The following is a 23,933-nucleotide window of genomic DNA, read 5'->3' as shown; positions in this document are numbered from 1 at the left end:
GGTATATTAAAGACTTTCACTGAGTTTCTATTGCTGCTGTAAATGGCAAAGGATTATAAATACTGGCATATCTATCCTAGTGATACTAAATTAAATATATTTTTGAGATTAGCAGGCATGATAAGGCTACCCTGTGGTTGAGAATGCACCTAACTTATTAAACTATTTATTTCGAATTTTAAAAGTTTGTTTTAAAACAAAGTTAAAAAAATGGCAAATTCATTTTTATTAAGGTTTTTTTTTAAAAGGATTTAATTGTATACTTCTCAAAAAAAGAGAAATAAAGACTCTCACAAAATTAGATGCAATGACATAATGACCAGAATCAGCTGATTATGATATCCACCCACTCCTTATGTGCTTATGCACATTATGGTTTGTTTAGGATTTTGGAAAACTTGTTATCTAAGCAAGAAGAGCAAGAAGGGATAAAGAGAATAAGTATGGTATAAAAGGTTTCTGAATCTCTACCTCCATCTTCACAGTCTTCAGGGGCTTTGGCTTTCTTACAAAGACGAGGATCCAACCAGGTGGTTGTCTTGGTATTGTGGCTGTTGAACAAAGATTTCAATTAGAAACAGTAAAATAAAGAGGGAGAAAAGTATTTCAAAAGCAAAGACGAAAAGTGACTAAAAGGTATATGATGTTTGAACATTTATCTCCTACAGGCTTCATTTGTATACCTCTGATTCAATAGTCCTGTTGTTCTCAGTCTATTACTTCAAAACTGCCACAGAGGAAATGTAATGCTAGAGGCACTAATTTGAGAATGAAGACTCTAAAGAAGGGATAAAATGTTAAGTGCATAATAACAGATGCTTATCTAAGCAGTCAAAAATGTTTCAGAGGGTGGGCACATGGCCCCATACTGTGCATTATCTTAGCCAAAAAAGCTGCCCTGAAAACCCTGTTTACTTGCTGGCTGAATTCCTTCCTCTCTCCCTCCAAAAACACTATATTTCGTAGGTGCCTGTGATGTGTGGGCATTGTGCTGAGGACAGAGAATATAGAGATGAACAAACAATCAGACAGAGTCTCTGCCCTCACTGGGACTCTTTAAAAATAAAAGAGTTAAATAAAATAAAAAGTTTTAAAGTGTCTGTTTCTGGGACTTCCCTGGTGGTCCAGTGGTTAAGACTCCGCGTTCCCAATGCAGGGGGCCCGGGTTTGATCCCTAGTCAGGGAACTAGATCCTGCATGTGGCAACTAAGAGCCCACGTGCTGCAACTAAGACCCGGAGCAGGTCAGACCCAGGTCACCATGCAGTAAATACTAATGCTAAAACAAAGCCATCACACTGCTGAGTAGACAGTGTTATAGTTTAAGTATCTGAAATATGAGGATCTTAAAGAAAGAAAAATCCTGGAAGAAAATATATACGAAGGCAATAAAATATAAATTAAAGTTATTATCAAAGCAGTGGGAGAATAACAATGTGATCAAAGGATCTTTTCTTGGTGTTTCCAATTTGAGATTAATTCACTAATCTCTACGTTGATCTCTAGGTCTGAAAATATTTAGCTCAGTTAATAAATATGGCCCCCTTCCAAATGATGGTAATTTGTGAAATGCTCATTAAGTTGGACACTCTACCCAAAAGGTTAAAAAAAAAAAGGCAAAGCAAAATATCCTTTATTCCTTGCATTTTTCATTATTAGTGATAAATCTGTTTTTAATCCTCCTGTTTTTTATAAAACCAGACGTCAAATACAATATTCCTTTATCCAAATCAAATAAAAATGAAATATCATCCAGGGAAACAATCAGATTAAGAATCAATTGTAACTTTTATGAAAAATATTTTTAAAGAAAGAAAAAAGAAATGGAAGCCTTGTGAAATGAGGTTAAGAAAATTTAAAGGTAAGTCTCACAGTGGCAGGGCACATTAGAAAAGATACAGACATGTGCTTACTCAATGAAGTAGATCATCCCCGTATCAGTGTAGGCCATTTCCCAGTTTTTGGGCAGAGGTTCCAGATTCTCGTCTCTCATCATATAATTTCTAAAGTCCATGGAACTATTTGTTTGGTTGTAACTTGGGACAGTCTTTATCCAATCAGACGACTCAGAATGCCTCTCTCTGTTTTCTGCTATTCCAACAGAACAGCGTGAGAAGTAGATAAAGTTACATTCTCTTCAAACAGCCTTAATTCTAACAAAATGCTAAATATATATTGCAAATTTCCTTGTCTACTATGTCCACATTCTGCTATAACTTTTGAAAAAACAAATAAACACACTGATTTTCTTTTAATTTGCTAAGTGACATTAACCCTGTACAGCACCTCTGATGCTAGTCAGGGAAAGAAGCAAAAAAACAACAATAGAATCAATTCTGTATATACTAAATATAGATCAATCAATATTATACTAAAACAACAGCCACAGCAGCACCTATACAGTTCTTTTATGTGACAGGCTCTATTTTCAGCACTTTACATATATTAACTCATAATTCTCACAGCAACCCTGTGAGTATATATTATTACTATTGCCATTTTATAGAAGAGGAAACTAAGGCCCAACAAGGTTAATAAGTTAATTTAGTCAAGGTTACACAGCTAATAAACAGCAAAGCTAGGATTTGAATTTAAAGGGTCCATGTTCTTAACTGCTTTATCAAGCTGCCTTGTGTACATTTAACACAGGCCTTTAAAATAATACTAATTTTTAAAATTAAACTCAATAGACTTACTGTTGTTAAATATAATTCTCTGTTGGTAATATTAAAATCCTTTTAGAGTTCCAAAGTCCACAATGTAGGTAAGAATACTAAAATTTGGTGACTCTCTAGGGAGTTCACAATTCATGCACTTAAAACTTGTTTCTAGAACTTAAAAGATAATATAACTGTAATAACTCCAAACTTTGGGCAATGCTTCAGTATCAGAGACTCTTAGAAGAGGCCTTAGATATCATTATATGTCATTCTTTATAGTACTTCCACTCCAACCATCCTTTATCCAACCAAGTTCTATAATCCACTAATCCTACTACTTACTGCCTTTCACTGTTCCTCACCCCAATCCATGCCCTAGCCATGTCCTCACTGCCCTACTTACCCAACTTAAATTCCATGATCAACCATTATACTCACTCCCTTGTAAATACTCCTGATTCCTTTTTCCCTACTTTACTTCACCATACTTGACTGGCTGAACTATAATTCTACTTAAATCTTACTCTCCACATACTCCTTGCCAGTATATGTAGCTGAACGCAGGCGATAGTAACTACTTCACTTTTAACTCATGATCAGTAGCCTCAAAAGGGCATTTAATGATGTATGACAATCATAGGGCATTTCTTTAGTCTATTCGCTCTGACTCTCCTAGATAACGATTTCATACCTTCCTTCTCCTTAAATCTTCTCCTACTTCTGCCTTATCCCTAATCTCATTTGATGACCTTGTTTCCTGTTTCACTGAGAAAATAGATGCAAGCAGAACTTCCACAAATTCCCACCATTATATCTACATAGCAACTGTGCCCATTTTACTCTACCTTCTGTTACAATGGAAGAACTAACTGTGTTTCTAAGCAGATATCTCTATCCCCTCTTGCCTACACACAAGAGGGAGTGTACAAACTGCCTCCCACACACTCTTGGATACACTCCCTTTATTAACAATGAAGAGTCTGGAACACCTGGTCTAACAGCTGTCTTATATGACAAACATAAACTATGGAGCTTACAGATGGGTTTACCTCTAAGGCAACTGCAGTGCTCACTGAAAGGCTCTGCATTAGGAAGTAAAAAAAAGGGCATTTTCTTTTCCTTCAAATTAAGAACATATAAATTCCCATTTGGGGACAGAGTCATGGTTTCTAATCCCAGTCTTAAGCATTTAAAAATGTCAACATAATTTTGAGGGAGAGTAAAGCTGACATCAAAATCAAAAGTCTCTAGGATATGATGACTTCCCTTAACAACTCTAAAGAATTAGATATGAATTCACCTAAACCTTTTTAGACCCGTTTTCACCAAAATATATTGGTGTAATTCATTGAGCATATCTGCGACACAACAATGTGAGATGTTAGGACCATAAAACAGGACTCACACTCTGGAGGGGGACACAAGCAATGAATGTATTAAAACAATAGATAATAGCAAATTTTAATAACTGATAAAGGAAAACAACAGGATACTTTGGGAAAATGATAATGGTAATGGATTCTGCAAATTTGAACATATAATCAAATTTTTTCATTTATTAGTACAACAAAAATATTTTTTTAGCTGCTACTATGTGCTAAACATGGTTTATGGCTCAAGAAATAGCACAATGAACATAACAAGCAAAAATTCCAACCCTTATGAACCTTATATTCTAGTGTTTTGAATGGAATTATTATCATAAATAGCACTGAAATCAGTTCTGCTGTGATTCCGTGGTTTCCTATTTATACTCTTAACTAGCAGTATAAGAATCTCCTAAGCCAGGGGTCTCAACCTCCAACCCCCAGACCTCAGACTGGTACCAGTCCATGGCCTGTTAGGAACCGGGCCGCACAGCAGGAGGTGAGGTGAGGGGCGGGTGAGTGAGCGAAGCTTCATCTGTATTTACAGCCGCTCCCCATCACTCACATTACCGCCTGAACTCCGTCTCCTGTCAGATCAGCGGCGGCATTAGATTCTCTTAGGAGCGCGAACCCTACTGTGAACTGCACATGCGGGGGATCTAGGTTGCGCACTCCTAATGAGAATCCAATGCTTGATGATCTGAGGTGGAGCTGAGGTGGTGATACTAGTGCTGAGGAGCAGCTGCAAATACAGATTATCATTAGCAGAGAACTTTGACTGCAAATACAGATTATCATTAGCAGAGAACTTTGACTGCACAGAGACCATAATAAATCAAGGTACTTGAATCATCCCGAAACCATCCCCCCACTCCGCCCCAGTCCGTGGAAAAATTGTCTTCCATGAAACCAGTCCCTGGTACCAAAAAGATTGGGGACTGCTGTCGTAAGCAATCACTACATTATTTAGGGGTACCCAAAAGGAGAAGATTCTCCACCACTAAATTTCTGTTGGTTTTGCATTTAATGAAAAATATGACAGTCAAGTTTGGAAATTTTCTTTGAGTGATTCAGAATTTAAACTCAAAATATTGCTAACAAACCTTTCAGATAATATTTTTTAGCATACTTCTAAATCTTTGTTTTGGTTGAAGGCTATATCTTAAAACGTCTACATTTTGTTCTAATTCTGTAGAGTAGGACTTAGGCCAACAAGATTCCCATATGCAAGCACCAGAAATGAATCTCAAATCTTTTAGGCAGCAGGGTAATGGCAAATTGTATTATTATCAATACTAATGATAGTTTATAATTGATTTATCAAAACTGTCACTAATGATAGTTTATAATTGATTTATCAAAACTGCCACTTGGAGCAACTCACTTCAGCTTACAAGATGGTCAACAGAGATACACTGTTTCACACAAAACCTTAAAAAAACCCCCTGAGAATCCCATCACTTTCTCTGCATGTGCTTTGTGGAAAATTTTACTACTTCCAATTCAGTGTCATATTAAAGTCAACCTTGAGGATCAGCCAGAAGTTGTTTACCTACTGACGAACCTGCATTTCCACTACCGTTAACAGCTTCCTTGTCTTCATCTTCTTCCTCTTCAGGAAGAGAACTGTCCATTCTTTCCATCTTGCTGACAGATGTAGTTCGTTTTCTTTGGGATTCTGTGTCAAACTCATTATCAAAGAGGACCTGATCAACTGGATCTGGCTGGAAAGGGCTGGGTTCTGCTGGAGGCTTGGGAGTTCCATAGAAGTTTCCTGAAGTGGACAAAATAACAGCTGCTGAAAGTGTTGAATGCTGAATTGAGAGTCAGAACAAAATGATCTAGTGTATGTCTCTGCCCTGTTATCTTATACGGAAGTTTTTGAATACCCACCGTTGGCTAAAAGGAGGCCAAAGCACTTTTTCTTGGGAGAGGAGGAGACAGAAAGACCAGGAAGAACTTATTTCTCAAGTGCCCTAACACTATGTACTATCTAACATTATCTAACACTTTAAGACTATTTGTACCTAAGGCCAGGAAGTTGACTTTACGTATGTAGGTTAGTTATTCCTACAGGGCTTGCTTTGCATGAGTTCTATATTAGGGCCTAATTTCTGAATTTAAATGCATCAATGCTCTTGTGTAAGACTAACTGGCATAAAAAGTGGGAGTAAAGGAGGAGAAAAGTAACTCAAATAATTTTGTTCTGATATGTAACATAATGAACTATTTTGGTAAAATAAGGAAATATGCAGGCAAAGGATAAAGCTAAGAACCAACCAGTCTGTTCTGAAATGTAGGCTGCTTATGTAAAAGTAATTTTTTAAAAGTTTTTCTGAGCATTTTAATTATATTATTTTATCTGGCAATTTATTGAACAAATAGAGAATTTATTAGCATAACTCAATATTGGCTTACTCTCAGGAAAGCAAGAAATACTTTAATATGTTGTCTTGTAAATCAGTAATTTTTGCAGTAAAAATGAATGTCCCAGAATAGAATGAAAACAACTGAATATCTCCTCAGTTTTCCATGTAGTCCCCAATAGGCAGCCACGTACAATGGAAAATGTTCAGTGGGTCTAGCTACATTAAAAGTTTGTGGCTCCTGCTAGTTTTGACCTTATATCAACCACTATGCTGATGTTATAGAAAGATAAACATGTACAGGGAATAAAATACTCATCTTCTTCTCTTATTTTTAGAAAAATCTCCAAATTCCTTGGCTCCTAAGGTGGTAATTAAGATGCTCATTCATATACAGTAAATTAATGGGGTATATAATGGATTATTTTTCCAAGATGAAAAAAAAACAACAACAACATAGGTTGTTCACCACATCAGTGAGGCAAATCTACAAATAACATGGTTTACCTTAAGTCGTGCTTGCTTTGAGGGGGAAAGTATTAAGATAAATTCTTTGGAAATTTGACTTCGGGAGTTAATTGTCATTAAAATACTCAAGACAATGGAATCAAAATAATAAGACTTTTCAACCACATCTTGCCTCTCCCCACTCAACTACTCCCTTGCTTCCAAATCCACGTTTGAAATGGAGTTACTCCTGTCATGCAGATGGATGGAAAGCTTCATATTACAACAGACTAAGAGGATCTCTGCAAACTTTCTGGCCCATAAGTAAAGCAAGGACCAATGAAAAATCCAGTTCACATTTCTCTGGGACAGAGGGCACAGAAATGCTCCAAACAGAGGTTTGGTTGGGGAATAGGATGCTCTAGGATCTCATTTTTTCCTGCATTATGTCCAATAATAATCCAAGAAATTTGGATGTACCATGAAAAAGTTAAAAGTCCACTTTTACTTTTTTTTTTTTTCAGTTTTTCTAAGGATGGTAGTTTTACAGGAAACACTAGAAACACATTTTACTGTGTATTCTTAGTAATTATTATCTGACTCTAGGGTGAAAATTAGAGAAATTCAGGATATTGTGATTGCTATAGCCATAATCACTGATAAGAATTTAGAACTTCATAATAAATTCTGGCAGTTTCCTTATTTTAAAAAAATTATTGGCTTAGATTAAAAAAGAAAACTAGCATTGCTTATAAGTAAATTGGATCTATTTTTCTTGAATTGTTGGTAAATATCAAGATTTCAGATATTGGAAGGTTCAGAATTACAAGGTTTGTGAACCTTGACTACAGTTATTCACAGAAAAAGTTTTTCATCTTTTTGAAGCTGTTTTGGAGCTTTTTCTTTTTCTCTTTTTTCTTTTCTGAAGGGTTTTCATTTTTACAATAGAACAGTCAACCATTACAGATTTTAAACCTATATAAAATCATATACAATAGTGTTAGAATAGTATTAGAAACTTATTTACTTATTTATTTACACATCCCCAGATACTAACTTTTGCCAGATTCCTTTCAGGTCTCCCCTTTTTCCCTCTTTAATGACACACATATACAGTCACATATATAATTAAAGCCCTAATTTCCTGTCTCTGTTCTTCCCACTCTCTCCCCGAGTTATCCTTATGTTGGTATATGTCATTTCCCTGCATATTATGTACATCTAGGACATATGTATATGCATACATAACATATAAATACTATTGTTTTAATAAAAGCTTCATGGAGTGTTTATGACATTTCATATCTTTTTTTCTAAACAGTATACTGTCCGTATCCTTTTGCAACCTTCTTTTTATACAACTGTATTTCTAAGACTTTTTCCTGTTGATACATGTAGATTCTAGTCACCTAACTGCTATATAATAGTCCATTTTTATGAACAAATTAAAATGTATTTTATTAATTCCTCTACTAAAAGAGAGTTGGTTGCATTCCCTTATTGTTTCAAATGATGCTATAATGACTATTCGGGTACATGTCTGCATATGTACATAGACAAGGGTTTTTCTATAGCAGGCATCCAGAGAGGGAACTGCTAGGTCAGAGTTAGGTGCATCTTTGAATTTACTAGCTATTGCCAAGATGCTCTCCAAAGGGATTGTATCATTATATACTCTCGCCAGCTGTGTGTGGGGGTTTCCATTTCCCACAATTATCAGACTTTAAAATTTCTGTCAATCTTATGGGTGTGAAATGGTGGATGACTGTTCATGTTCTTAACAGAAGCAAATGTAGAGGAATATCTTTGTGATCTAGGGGCAGAGAAGGACTTCTTAAACGAAACTTCAAAGCATAAATCATAAGGAAAACAGTGATAAATCTGATAGACAAAAGTTAAGGATTTCTGTTTAATGAAGAAACACAAGACAAGGTTATTAGGTGACAGAATGGGAGAAAACATCTATATCCAATAAGGGATTAATATCTAAATATCTAAGGAATGTCTACAAACTGCAATGTGATTGAGATCCCACTTTTTAAAAAATGGACAAAGCAAATGAATAGACAATTTGCATTAGTCCAAGAAAACTAACAAGCATATGAAAAGATGCTCAAACTCTCTGACTACCAGAGAAACTAAAATTAAAATGAGATACCACTTCTACAACCATCAGATTGGCAAAATTATAAAGCTGGACGATGCCAAGTGTTGAGGAGTACGTGGAGTCATTACTGTATCTGCTACAGAACCAAATCCCTATGGCACTGCTGATGGGAATAGAGACTGCAGAGCTACCCAAAACTACTTCATCACATTAACTATAGGTATACCTTATAACCCAACAATTGGATACATATTCCACAGACATTCTCACACAGGTCTGTAAGAAGACGTGTGTGAGGATGTTGCAGATTTATCTGTGGTGATGAGGAGTTGCAGGCAATCTGCAAGTCCGTCACTAGGAGAATGGTTAGGTAGTGGAGTCACAACATGGAGTACTGTGCAGCAGTTAAAAAACAATGAATTACATGCAAATACAGTACAGCAACATGGATGAATCTAAAAAACACAGTAATAAGTGAAAACAGTTAACAACTAATGAGATACATTTAGAACATGGTCCAGATGTAAATAATAAATACATGTACACAAGACACAATATACATCTTGCAAGAACACATGCAAACAAAAACATATACATTAAACACATCAGAATGGTTGCCTGTAAGAGGGAGGTGAATGAGAGCAGGCTATTTGCATAAAAGTAAAAAATAAGCGGCTGCCATTTCCTCTGAGAAGTCTCCACTGGCCATCTTATCTAAATAAGATATTCCTATTATTTCCTTTAAATCCCTTGTTTTTGTTTCCTTCATAACATCTCAATTTGGCTATTTTGTTTGTTTTTTGACTGCCTTCCCCACTAAGATATAGGATTTATGAAGGCAGTATCATTTCAGTATTGCTCAGCACAGCATCTCTAGCCCCTCTGATAGTGCTTGGCACATAGTATGAAAGAAGGATCAAATAAATTAATAAATAATGAATGAGTCATGGGAGCTAAGCCCAGAAAGGGTGGCTGGGTCAAACTTAGCAGGCAAAATGAAATCATTAAAGATTCTGAAGGAGAGAGACATGACCAGAACTGCACTTGAGGAGGACTAGCATAGTAGCAACGAGCAGGGGGGATTGGTGAGAGGGAAGAGACTGGAACAAATGAGATCAACTGCGACAGCCAGCATGAGCTAGTCCAGTGAGCCTGCAATGAGGTCATGAAAGTAAAAAGAAAGGCAGTGCGAAAGCTGCTACAAAGGAAGAAATGACTAGATTTGGTAACACACTAGATGAAAACTGTGAGAAAAAGAAAGAAGTAAATGAAGACTCCCCTGTTTTGAGCTCTTGGTGCAGCTACAGAGAGAAATTATTCTTTTGGATAGAGCACAAATGCATATTTGGATATGCTGAATTCATGGTTAGACACTTATTGAACACCATCTCTAGGCACTGAAGATAATATTGAGTAAGAAAGACGTGATATCTGCTTTCACAGAGCTTGTGAAAAAGGCAATTATAATAGCTGATAAAGCAATGATGGAGAAGTACAGGGTGCTATGGGAGTGCACAAGCTTGCCAGTGAAGAGTGTTAGATAAAGAAAAAAAAAAAAAGATCTAACAAAGAATCATTTAAAAGTTGAAATTGATCTTAAATCAGTACTTCCTAGAATCAAGTGAGTAAAGAGTTATGAAAAGAAAACCAATTTTTCTGTTTTTGTTATTTTCCTCCTCAAATCTATATTCTCTTTTCTCCAAGAGAGGCAAGGTATAAATAGATTTTTTAAATTGTACTGTAGTTTTATTTCCAACCACAAACAACTCACAAATACTTGTGGAGTTCATATGATGAATGTGAATTACTATGAAATACGCATACTGGCCAGTTTGAATGATTTTAGTATACTGTTCACAATCAACTTTATAACATAGAATGCGTTTGCTTATTGTTTAATCCCATTTTAATTAATAAATTACAAATAGCCTAATCAAAAGAAAAATCTCCCAAAGACTGATAGAAAAAACGTTTAAAAAATGGTATTTTACTGACCAAATTCCCTCTGAAATAATTCCAATCAATCAGATAGTGTTCTGGGTTGCTGTTGTCAATATTTGAGGACATACCATCATACGTTCCACTTTCTAATAATGCTCCACTCTCTTCCAGTGCTTTGAACTGTTCAACAGAAATGAAATTATAGTCCACCCCTGGTACTTCCCCATCCCTGGGGGCCCTTGTAGTGCCTAAGGAAAAAAAAAAAAAAAAACAAGAAAAAAATAGGTTGTAAAGTGCTTTTAAACTTATAAAACATTGAGAATAATAGAAAATTCAGTTTATAGAGAACACATGGGAAACAGACTACTGAATATATTGCATCTTCTAGAATGATGATCAGAGAATTTTAGGCAAATTAACATTCCTAGGTGAAAGTAGGACAATAAATAATGTAGGATGAGTAAATATACTTTAATAAAAGCTACAGATGGCTATGAAATTCAAAATTACAAAGATTAAAATGTTAGTGTCCGAGAAAGCTTAACTTTCCAAGACACAACAGTTAATTCTTCTTTTAAACCTCAATTATTATTACTTAATATTTGAAGGAGAGATAAGTCCACCAAGGATAGGCTTCATTTTCATGTAGCTACCTTACATATTTTTTACTTCCTTACATAAATGTAAACTAACATTCTACTTACTAGAGTTGTAAAGGACAATAAAAAAAGAAAAACAACTTTTAAAAACTCTCACTGAGCTCCATTTAAAAAACTTGAACAAGTATTAATTATGAAATTATTTTAGACTAATGAATAAAGGGCTTAGGGCTTAAGACAGGAACTCACATATTGCTTCTTAGCCATTATTCTCTTCAAGTAATTTCAAAATATTAAGCAGTAAATTGCTTAATGAAATTCACTACAGCAACAGAGCACTAAATTTCTATCTATTAAGGAATTAATGCCAAAGTAAAATGTTTCTTTCAGATCCAAGATATAAATTCAGGTTATGGCAGCATTGCTATATTTTACTGAATTTCACTGAACAAGCATCAATATTTTTTTGAACTGATATTGGAAATATTTCAAATACTAGAGAATACAAAAAAGAGATCCAGGTACTTAGCCTGGAAATAGGGTGGGGATACTGTCCTTCCAAGGATGCCTTCCCAAGCCTATTCCTCTATTTATGCTCCCTATTTGTTAATAGCACTCCAAGCCAGAAACCTGTCAGTCACCTTGGGTTCTTCCCTCTGCTCTACATCCAGTCACCAAATTTGGTTGATTCCATCTCCTAAATACCTGTAGGATCTATATACTTGTCTTCATTCTCACACTCACTTAATTCATATCATTATCTATGGCCTGTATTGTTGGCCTCCCAGGGTCAACCCTTTCTTCTCCCTGGCTACACCCCTTACCAAAACTGCAGCCAGTTTGACTTTTCTAAAACAATCTTGAGCGAAAAACCTCTAAACCCATCAATGGTTCCCATGATCCTGGCATAAAATCCAGACTCTACCTCTTCAGCTTCTTTCTTGCCTCACGCCTTTCACATTCTAGGTTTTAGCCATAATAGATTTTTTTTTTCCAATTCTTTTAATCTTCCTTGCACTTGCTTAACTCTAAGGCTTTTGTCCAAGCCATTCTTTTCCTTGGAAGACTTCCTATTCCCTTTGTCTCTTACCTCAGCTAACTCCTACTCATCCTTCAGGTCCTGGTTTAGAAAGCTTCTTTAGAGAACCTTCCTTGATTCCCATCTAGGGTATGGCAATATGCAGGGACTACGTCTACTTGGTTCAGAGCAATAGCCCCAAGTCTTGGCACCATGTAAGAACCACAGTAGGTACTCAATATAGAGAGTTGTCAAATAAATTAAGTGAAATTTTATACAAATGGAATTAGCACAGTGCCTGGCAATACGCTATCATTATTATAAATGAATTCATGGGAAACTATTAATTGCTTTTACTTTTTAGTGGCATTACATTCTATTACATTTTGTAACATGTGAAAAAAATCCACAATGATGATGATAAAATATTAATGGTGATGATCTCAGAAAATAATGATTAAGCCAACATTCTAAGCAACAAAGACTGTAATCAATGAATTTTTCCCCCTTATTTTTACCCAGCTTTTTATAAAAATGAGCATTTCTTTGTCTTACATCACACAGGATACGAAATTAATTAGGAAAACATAACTTCCCTTTTTCTTAACATTTTTTCATTATCAAATTTTTGTTTCTCATATACTGACTAAAATTACACTGTTAGATTCCCCAAATCCACAGCTTTTAGTTCCATATTAAGTAAAAGTTAACATTAGAAAATAAATTCAGCTATTAAATTTATGATTAGCAGCTGTGATAGATGGAAAAACATGGCCACATATTTTGCACCTCCTCCCATCAAGAGATGGGGCCTGTTGCCTCACCTCTTGTATCTGGACTGGACTATAGCTTGCTTCGAATAATTTAATGTGATGCTGTGCAAGTTCAGGAGTCTAGATTTCCATCTTTGCCTCCTTGGAATAGTCCCACCACCATGTACAGATGTCCAGGCGAGACTACTGAATGATGAGAGAGAGTCCCAACCAACAAACAGCACCAAGGCCCCAGACATGTCAGTGAGGCCAGTTTAGCCCTTCCAACCCCAGCTGAGCTGCCAGTGACTGCAGCCACATGAGTGGGCCCAGCTGAGCTCAGTCAACTCATGACATCATGAGAAATAATACATGATGGTTATTTTAAGCCGTTATGTTCTAGGGTAGTCTGTTATGCAGCAAAGGCTAATTTAAATATTACCTAAATAAACTCTACTATAAAACATAATGACTACATAAAACCCAATTTAAGAGCAAACCATATTATAGGTAATACTATTTAAAAAAGCACTGACCCGAGGGGCAGGAGCAACTCTGCGTTTTAGTCTGGGATGATTATTAATGGTACAATTTTGAGCAAGCACTTAATCCCTCTGGGCTTTGTTCTCTTTCTGCAACGTGGCATTGAGCAAGATGGTGTTCATGATTCTTTCCATTAACAGACATAAAATGTTATGTGTGATTCCAACATATATATTTCCAAGACTCACAAAGTAGCTTTAATGTTAATTCTTTTTACAAATGTATTATAAATTTTCACTTATTCCCCCTCAAAATATGTACTCTCATACACATAAAAAGTGCTCTACCTTCCCCTACCCTACCACATTGCCATAAACATTCCAGAAAATTTACCTTTCTATTCTCCTGATACTCTATATGTTTAATGTAAAGCTTTGTACATCCCCTTCAGTCAACACTATATTTCTCCTTTTTACATAAAACTTCCTCCAAGTTCTGCTTACTCAGTCTCCAATTCCTCTCCTCTCATTCTCTCGTGGGCCCATTCCAATCAGATCACTGCCCCAACCACTCCCACTGAGACAATTTGTTATGTGCAACAGGAGTCTCCACTTTGCTTAACCCAATGGTCAAGTCTCAGTCCTCACGTTACTTGGCCAATCAACAACCTTTGATATAACTGACCCCTCCCTCCTTTTTGCTTTATTCTGAAATATACAGAAAAGTACAGAAAACATATATATGTATAAAGTTTAACAAGTAATAATAAAGCAAACTCATCCAGGTGAAGAAACAGAACATTACCAGGGTGCCAAAAGCCCCCTTGTGTGCCTCCAATCATAAATCTCTCCCTCCCTCCACCCCCAAAGTAACCATCATCTTGACATTTGTGATGATGATTTCCTTTCCTTTTAAAAATGTTTTTACCAACTAAGTAATGCATTTCTGAGCAACACAGCTTAGTGTTGCCTGTTTTGTAACTTCATATGAAGGGAATCATATCATATGCATCCTTTTGTGTCCACATCAATACTTGTTATCAGGTTTTTAAACTTCTGCCAACGTGCTAAGTATGTAAAGGCATCTCACTGCGTATTTAATGTGCAGCTGCCTTATGAGATTAAACATTCTTTTTCATATATTTACTAGCCACAGAGATTTCTTCTGTTGTGAAGTGGCTGTTCAAGTCTTTTGCCATTTCTCTACTGGGTTGCCTGCCTTTTTAGAATTGTAGTTCTTTACATTCTGGATACTACATTACTTCATCAAATCTAAGTAATCAACAGCTTCTAAAATGCACCATTATTTTATCCCTAAAAAATAAAAAAAAACCTGGCAATTATAATTGAAAGATTTCATGTATTGTAAGATGTATTCCAATTGTAGAGAGGTTAAAATGTGAAATAATTGTGTCAGTATTGAAGCACTGCATCTTTTGCCAGGTATATGTGTTGCAAATGAGGTATTTCTGCTAAAATGTGAAATATGCTTTCTTCAGATACTGCTTTCTGCAAAATCATGCACCAAAAATAAGAGAAGATTATGGAGAAAATAGGATAGGGTTGACCTCTGAAAACTTATTGCAACTTTGTAAACAGAGCACTTGGTAAAATCAATAACAATCCCAATGAAAAATATTAGTACAGTTTAAAAGATATTTTATATTCCTAATAAAAAAATACTAGAGTAAATAAAATATTTTGTCTTTAAAAACAATAAGAAAAAAAAGAAATGAAAGGAAAAGGTAGCTTGACAGAAAGGGGTACATGGAGGGTTGAGGCTACTGAATAACGAAGATAAGGCAAAAGGTGCAATCAAAAATTTTAAGATAAAGCACAAGTTCAAATTGAGAAAAGAGGCCAAATTGAGGTGAACAGGCATCATACATAGTAGAAACAACATTCAGCTATGTTTGTATATTCTGTGTTTACTTGATGATATAAAACATTAGCTGGGGCAAATGAAATAAGAACCAATATTACCTCGGTTCAGTTGACATCATTCAACTACCTACTTACCAATCACATATGAACTTACCTGCAGTATTGAAACAAATGTTGCGGAACAGACAGTATCTTCTCCCACTCTGTGATTTCTTTTCCTTTTTTTTTTTTGTAAATGGTCCTTTGATGACAGAAGTTTTTCATTTTAATGTAGTCAAATTTATCAGTCCTTTCCTTTATAGCTAATGGTTTTTGTATCTTGTTGAAGAAATCCTTTCCAAGGCCATGGAGATATTCTCCATATTCTTTTTGAAAAGCATTACAGCCTTGCCTTTCACATCTAGTACTTTAATGTACTAAAACATTTTTTTTTTTTGGACTTGACGGGAGGTAGTAGTCCAATTTCCTTTTCTTTCCAAATGTTGTTCAACAAGATTTATTGAAAAGTCAATTATTTTCCTCCCTGATCAGCCATGGCACTTCTGTCATGGGAATCTTATATAGAAACACCCATATAAGACTGGGTGTCTATCACTGGGCTTTCTATTACATCCCATTTATCTACTGACCATTCCTGCACCTTTATCACAGTGTTGTAATTATTATACTGCCACAATAAATCTTGAGATATAGCAGAGCAATTCCACTTACCTTGTTTTTTCTATTCATAGTCTTTCTATATAACTTCTGGAATCAGGCTAAAAATGCTGGAATTTTTATGGAATCTATTAATCAATTTGAGAAGACCTGATATCTCCACCATATTGAGCCTTTAATCCATGAACAAGAAATGTCTCTCAATATATTTAGATCTTCCTTAATGTCCCTTAATTTGACCTTATAGAGATCTTTACACTTTATACTTATTTAGATTAATTTCTAGGTATTTCAAATATTTTTTTTTTTTAAATTACTTATTTATTTATTTATTTTTGGCTGTGTTGGGTCTTCGTTTCTGTGCGAGGGCTTTCTCTAGTTGTGGTGAGCGGGGGCCACTCTTCATCGCAGTGCACGGGCCTCTCACTATCATGGCCTCTCTTGTTGGGAGCACAGGTTCCAGACGCGCAGGCTCAGCAGTTGTGGCTCACGGGCCCAGTTGCCCCGTGGCATGTGGGATCTTCCCAGACCAGGGCTCGAACCCATGTCCCCTGCATTGGCAGGCAGACTCTCAACAACTGCAACGAGGGAAGCCCTATTTCAAATATTTTTATGCTATACATGATATCTTTTTGTAAATTTTCATTTTCTAATTGTTGATAATATAAAAGAATATAATTGGGGGAGTTTATTTGGCCACTTTATCATGATATAATTTATCTATAATAAAAGTCACTAATTCTAATGGTACAATTCTATGAATTTTGGGAACCATTGCCCCCAAAAGTCTCCTTGTGTCCTTTTGCAGTCTCCCACCCTGTGGCAGCCACTGATCTGTCGTCACTATAGTTTTGCCTTTAATAGAATCTCATATAAATGAAATCATACATTAATTTGATTTCAGTAACAGTTTGTGTCTGGCTTCTTTCATTCTGTATGACACTTTTGAGATTCATCCAGTTTGTTGTTAAATATCTTTTTATCACTGAGGTGTATTCCACTGTATAGATATACCAAAATTTGATTATGCATTCACCATTGGTGGACATTTGGGTTGTTTCCAGATTTTAGACAGTACTATAAATAAAGCTGCTGTACATTTACAAGTCTTTGGGTAGATTTATATTTAAATTTATGTTGGGTTAATACCTAGGAGTAGAATTGCTGGGTCATATGATAAGTGTATGTTTAACTTTATAAGAAAAAGTCCCAAAGTAGATGCACTACTTTGCATTCCCACCAACAATACATGAGAGCTATAGTTGATTTACATTATAGTTTCCATGTAGGAATTCCTTTCTGGAGCTTCTTGGCAAATCTGCTTTTTCTAAATCCCAAGAAAAATCAGTTGATGGGGAAAATGAGGGAACAAAAGGTATTATAGTTCTGCTGTGAGAATTAAAGTGTAATAATTTGAGATAGAGATGTTACTGGTTTCAACTGAAAGTAAGAGCAGGAAACACTGAAAAGTAGAATCAAATGTTAAAGCTGACATTTTCAGGGACTAGGGCAGAAGCCTAGAGTAGAGCAGCAATCACAAGCTACTCAGTCAGTCTTACCTGCAGCTGTTCCCATGCAGCAAGTGTGTGGTCAGGGCTCTGCTGCTAACGGTGGGTTGTTCTTGCAAATATAATGTTAATAAGTTTATATATATTTATACTTTATATAAATCCTGTGAGTGATGTTCCAAAAATATTACAAGTTTTGAAGGCTAGATAAGACCTTAAATTGGCAGTTTCGCTATATGATTCTGTGTAACATTTTTAACATTGGTTGGGAGATCTGAATGTTACCTGAACACTATCCAACAAAGTTTTCTGGCATTTTCCACCATTTGATATTAGCTGTGAGTTTCAGTGCTTTGTAAATACTTTAAGAGAAGAAATGCAAGAAGTGAATGTTGTTGCAGAACACTTCAACCTGAAATCAGAAACTGGTCTAAAATCTGAAGTAAAAGCAATATAGATTTCAATGGCAAAAACAAAATCAGGGCAAGAAAACAAAATATTTTCATCATTAAAAAAGGAAACAACCCTAGAGAAATAGAAATAAAAACAAAAATAAACAAATGGACCTAATGAAACTTAAAATCTTTTGCACAGCAAAGGAAACCATAAACAAGATGAAAAGACAACCCTCAGAATGGGAGAAAATATTTGCAAATGAAGCAACTGACAAAGGATTAATCTCCAAAATATACAAGCAGCTCATGCAGCTCAATATCAAAAAAAACAAACAACCCGATCCAAAAATGGGCAGAAGACCTAAATAGACATTTCTCCAAAGAAGATATACAGATTGCCAACAAACACATGAAAGGATGATCAACATCACTAATCATCAGAGAAATGCAAATCAAAACTACAATGAGGTATCATCTCACACGGGTCAGAATGAACAGCATCAAAAAGTCTACAAACAATAAATTCTGGAGAGGGTGTGGAGAAAAGAGAACCCTCTTACACTGTTGGTGGGAATGTAAATTGATACAGCCACTATGGAGAACAGTATGGAGGTTCCTTAAAAAACTAAAAATAGAACTACCATACGACCCAGCAATCCCACTACCGGGCATATACCCTGAGAAAACCATAATTCAAAGAGTCATGTACCACAATGTTCATTGCAGCTCTATTTACAATAGCCAGGACATGGAAGCAACCTAAATGTCCATCGACAGATGAATGGATAAAGAAGATGTGGCACATATATACAATGGAATATTACTCAGCCATAAAAGGAAACAAAATTGGGTTATTTGTAGTGAGGTGGATGGACCTAGAGACTGTCATACAGAGTGAAGTAAGTCAGAAAGAGAAAAACAAATACCTCATGCTAACACATATATATGGAATCTAAAAAAAAAAAATGGTTCTGAGGAACCAAGGGGCAGGACAGGAATAAAGATGCAGATGTAGAGAATGGACACAAGGGCACGGGGAGGAAGAAGGGTAAGCTGGGACAAAGTGAGAGAGTGGCATGGACATATATACACTACCATATGTAAAACAGATAGCTAGTGGGAAGCAGCCGCATAGCACAGGGAGATCAGCTCAGTGCTTTGTGACCACCTAGAGAGGTGGGATAGGGAGGGTGGGAAGGAGAAGCAAGAGGGAGGAGTTATGGGGATATATGTATATGTATAGCTGATTCACTTTGTTATACAGCAGAAACTAACACACTGTTGTAAAGTACTTATACTCCAATAAAGATGATAAAAAAATAAAAAGAATAGTGGGTCGTGAACAACAACAACAAAAAAAGGAAACAAGCTTATATGAATGACCAATGGCTAACACCCAATTTGAAGATGCTTTTGGACATACTAAACAATTTTGTGAATGTCAATGCAAAATGAAATATATTATTTTCTATGTCTGAATATTTGTTACCAAAAAAAAATCAAGACCATCAGATAATGCAATTGATACTTTGTGTGCTCTAAATTTTCATTTCAGAACTGAAAAATTCAAATATTAAGTATGTGTGGTATTACCTTTCAAATTTTTAGATGATTTTTATTTGGCATTTATTTTGTGTTCGTGTTCCCTTCTTTTAAGGTTTTCTGTTAGCAAATGGCTGTATCGGGTTGAGATCATTTAAAAGTGTTATTAAAATCTTGTTATATTAGTTTCTAATAATAATAAACCATTTGATTTTATATTGTCATTTTCTCTCTTTAAGTGTTTGGTGCACTCAGGAGACTCCATCCCACACCTCAGTGTTTATAGCCATTATTACTGCTATAATGGTCAAGTGTAGCAGTCATTTGGGTCCCAAGGTACTTGGCTCAGCGGGTACTTCATCACAATCAGCCATAGGTTATACTATGATTAAATTGTGATGCCACTTGTCACGAATTACCAGCAACGTACTTCCCACTGGAAGGAATCTGGCTCTGGGCTCAAGCCCAAGTACACAACCAAAACCAATCCTAAAATCCCTTCTTGGAAGGTCTGTCTCCTGGAACTATTACCAGTACCAATTCTGTATCAGCCAGGGTCCAAATAGGAGCAAGAAACTATATGGTAACTTGAACAAGGACAGCTTAATGTAAAGAATTATCAACTATTTATAAAGAATTAACTAAGAGGGAATAAAAGAGAACTCTAAAGAGTACCATCCTCAAAGAGATGCTCTCAAAGTCTGGGATTCAGACCTTGCTGGAGAAGGTGTGTAGCAGCCCACTAGATGGTAGAGAAGTTTACTGGGTTGCCTTGGGACAGAGCTGGTTCACAATCAGTAGGCTGAGGCTGGTGGGCAGGGAACTGTCTGCTGGAGTACCAATAAAATTCACCAACAAGCTGCCTTGAGTGGTAGGGATGATGTAGGGGGGTGTTTTGGACTTACTAGAAAACCAGCTGGGACACTGGCTAGGCTTGCTAGAAACCCACTGGAAAACCACTTACAAGAGATATTGCTGAAATCTGGGGAGCCTGCTGGGGTCCCCACAGAACTCATCAGGAAACTGGCAGGAATTCAGCTGGTGCATTGGTGGAACTCATGAAGCCACCTATGAGGGTGTTCCTGAACTTGCTGCTGGGACTCCCCCCACCTCCACCCCTCCCCCTATCCCCCTCCCCACCCCTGCCCAGGTGCACTACTGAACTTGCCACTGGGTAGATGACTGGTAGAGTGCTGCTAAAACTTACTGAGTATCATTTTGCAGGCAGAAGCAAAAAGAAAAAGACACACTGGAACCAGGAAAAGAAGCCTCTTCTTTCTAGTATCCTTCCTGCACACTCTACTGATGAAGCTTAACATTGTGTCAGGTGGTAAGCGAAAAATGTGACAGTATCGTAAGCAGGCAAAAAGAGCAGATTTGAAGCCAAGAGGCAGTGAGTAATAAACAGGCAGACTACTGTTCTGAGAGATTCTATCATGAACTAGTGTTGGATTTTTGTCAAATGTTTTTTCAGCACCTATTGAGAAGATCATATGGCTTTTCTAGTCTGTTACTATATTAATCTTCAAATGTTATACCAACCTTGCATTCCTCGGACAAATCCCACTTGGTCATAATGTGTTATCCTTCTTCTAATATTGCTATATATTGATTTGCTAAAATATTTAAAAGATTTTGAGCCTGTGTTCATGAAAAAATTTGATCTAGTTTTTATCTCACTTTAGAATAAGGATAATGCTCAGATCACAGAGTGAGGCTGGGAACTGTTCTAATTTTCAGAAGAGGTTATGTAGAATTGGCATTATTTCTTCTTTAAATATTTGGAACAATTCACCAGTACCATCTGGGCCTGAAGTTTTCTCTTTGGGAAAGTTACAAACTACAAATTTAATTTCTTTAATAGATAGAGTGCTGTTCAGTTCATCTATTTTTTCTTGAGTGAGCATTGAGAGTTTTTGTCTTCCAAGGAATTTATCCATTTCATCTGAGTTGTTGAGTTTATTGGCATAAAGTTGTTTAGCATATTCCTTATTATCCACTTAACACCTGTAGGATTTTCAGTGATGCCATCTTTCCCATTCTCAACATTGTTGTTTATCACTTTTATTAATCTGAAAGAAGCAGCTTTGGATTTCACGGATTTTTCTCTATCATCACGGATTTTTCTCTATCATTTCTCTGTTTTCTATTTTCTTGATTTCTGCTCTTATCTTTATTATTTCCTTCCTGCTACTTAATTTGGGTTTACTTTGCTCTTCTTAAGGTACAAATTTAGATCATTGATTGAGATCTTTATTATTTTCTAATATAAGTATTTAATATTATAAATTTTCCTCTAAATACTGCTCTAGCAACATCCCACAAGTTGATGTGTTGTATTGATATGTGTGATATTTTGTAATTTTCCTTGTGGCTTATTCTTTAACTCACAAGTTAGTTAGAAGTGTGCTATTTAATTTCCAAATATTTGGAGATTTTCCAGATATGTTTCTATAAATGATTTCTAATTTAATTCCATTATGATCAGAGAACATATTTTGTACGATTTAAATCCTCTTAAATTTACTGAGTCTTGTTTTATGGTCCAGAATATGGTCTATATTTGTAAATGTTCCACGTGCACTAGAAAAGAATGTATATCCTTGTGTTATTGGGTAGTATACTCTAACAAATAACAATTAGGTCAAGTTGGTTGAAAGTGTTATTTGTGTTATAACCTTGTTGATTTTTTGCTTACTTTTTCTAAAGTGGGTATTGAAATCTTGAACTATAATTATGAAGTTTTTTCTATTTTCCTTTTAGTTCTCATTCTGCTATCATTTCCATTCCATCTGAAGAATTTCCTTTATTATTTCTTATAGTACAAGTCTGCTAGTGAAAAACTCCCTTATCCTTTTTTGTCTCAAAAATTTCTTTATTTCTCTTTATTTTTAAGGATATTTTTACTTTATATAGGTTGGCATTTTTTCTTTCCAGCATCTTAAAGATGACATTTGACTGACTTCCAGTTTGTACTGTTTCTGTTGATAAGTCTGCAGTCATTCTATATTCCCCTGCATGTACCTCTTTTTCTGTCTGCCTTTCACATTTTCTCTTTATCTGGTTTTCAGCAATTAGATTATTATGTACGTTGATCTTTCTTTTTTTTTAAATGTTTCTTCTGCTTGGGGTTTGTTGAGATTCTTTGATCTATGGGTTTATAGTTTTCATTGAATTTGCAAATATTTCAGCCACTATTTCTTCAAATATTTTTTCTGCTTCCCCCACTTTGGCTTGATAGTGTGCCATAGGTCAATATGAGCAGATCACAGTCCTGTTCTGCTTATAATCCAATGTCTGAAAACAGCTGTTATAGATAGCTTGCCCAATTTCTGGTTGTTTATGATAAGATGGTAAATCCAGTACCAGTTAGTCCTTCATTGCAAAGGTAGAAATCTCTCTGTCTTGTCTCACTATTTGGTTGCTTTTAAAAAGTTCACTGTACTCTTTTTCCTCTCTGTTTGTTTGATTAGTTTATATTGCTAAGTCTTCAAGTTCACTGATCTTTTCTTTTGCAGTTCCTAATCTGCTGTTAAGCCCATCCAGTGAATTTTTGAAGTTCCACTTAGTTCTTTTTAAAAGTATACATCTTGTTTTCTCTTTATTCTGCTCATATTGTCCTTTAAATCCTTGAGCATATTTATGATAACTTTAAAATTCTTGGTATGGTCATTATCTGTGTCTTTTCTGTTTTTTTAAAATTATTATTCTTTTCTTTAATCAGTTCACTTTTCTTTTGATTATGGGTCACATTTCCTTGTTTTTCTGTATGCCTAGTACTTTTTTATTAGACACTGGACATTGTGAATATTATGTTATTCAGTGTCTAGATTTTGTTGACTTCCTTTAAAGAGTGTGGATTATTCCCTTTTCCCCCCTCCCTCCTTTCCTTTATTTTTACTAACAGTTAAGTTACATGCATATTCACTTGATCCTTTTGGGACTTTTTAAATTTAACTCTGTTAAAATGGGCCTCAAGGAGCTTAACCTATGGTCATTTTAATCCTACTAGTAAGCCATGACCCTTACGGGGTCTCTCCACTCAGTCTGGTTAGAACTCAAATTTCTCTTGGCCCTGTGTAAGCTCTGGTATTGTTAATCTTACAGCTCACAGAGAGTTCTTTGCCCTGCTATGTGAAGTCTCATCCTACACATTCTCAGCTTAGTATTCAGCAATACACCCAAGGAGGAACCTGTGCAGTTTGCCTG

General features: G+C 35.7%; 1 protein-coding gene across 6 annotated transcripts in view; it reads right to left on the bottom strand.

The window, feature by feature from the left end:
- The window catches only part of MAGI3 (membrane associated guanylate kinase, WW and PDZ domain containing 3), a 255,902-nt gene that overhangs the window by 70,628 nt on the left and 161,341 nt on the right, over positions 1-23,933 (bottom strand). For 2 of the 6 annotated variants that reach the window (XM_059928156.1, XM_059928194.1), the window contains exons 3-6: positions 11,016-11,135; positions 5,579-5,800; positions 1,913-2,090; positions 472-551 (exon numbers count right to left, since the gene is read on the bottom strand). In XM_059928156.1, coding sequence (XP_059784139.1) covers positions 472-551; positions 1,913-2,090; positions 5,579-5,800; positions 11,016-11,135 — 600 coding nt within the window. The remainder of the gene's footprint in view (positions 1-471; positions 552-1,912; positions 2,091-5,578; positions 5,801-11,015; positions 11,136-23,933) is intronic. The other 4 variants (XM_059928183.1, XM_059928205.1, XM_059928164.1 and 1 more) reach the window with 3 other exon arrangements.

Source organism: Balaenoptera ricei, chromosome 1 (genome assembly GCF_028023285.1).
Source record: "Balaenoptera ricei isolate mBalRic1 chromosome 1, mBalRic1.hap2, whole genome shotgun sequence".
NCBI lineage: Eukaryota > Metazoa > Chordata > Mammalia > Artiodactyla > Balaenopteridae > Balaenoptera > Balaenoptera ricei.
This window is presented reverse-complemented; position numbering and strand designations above follow the sequence as displayed.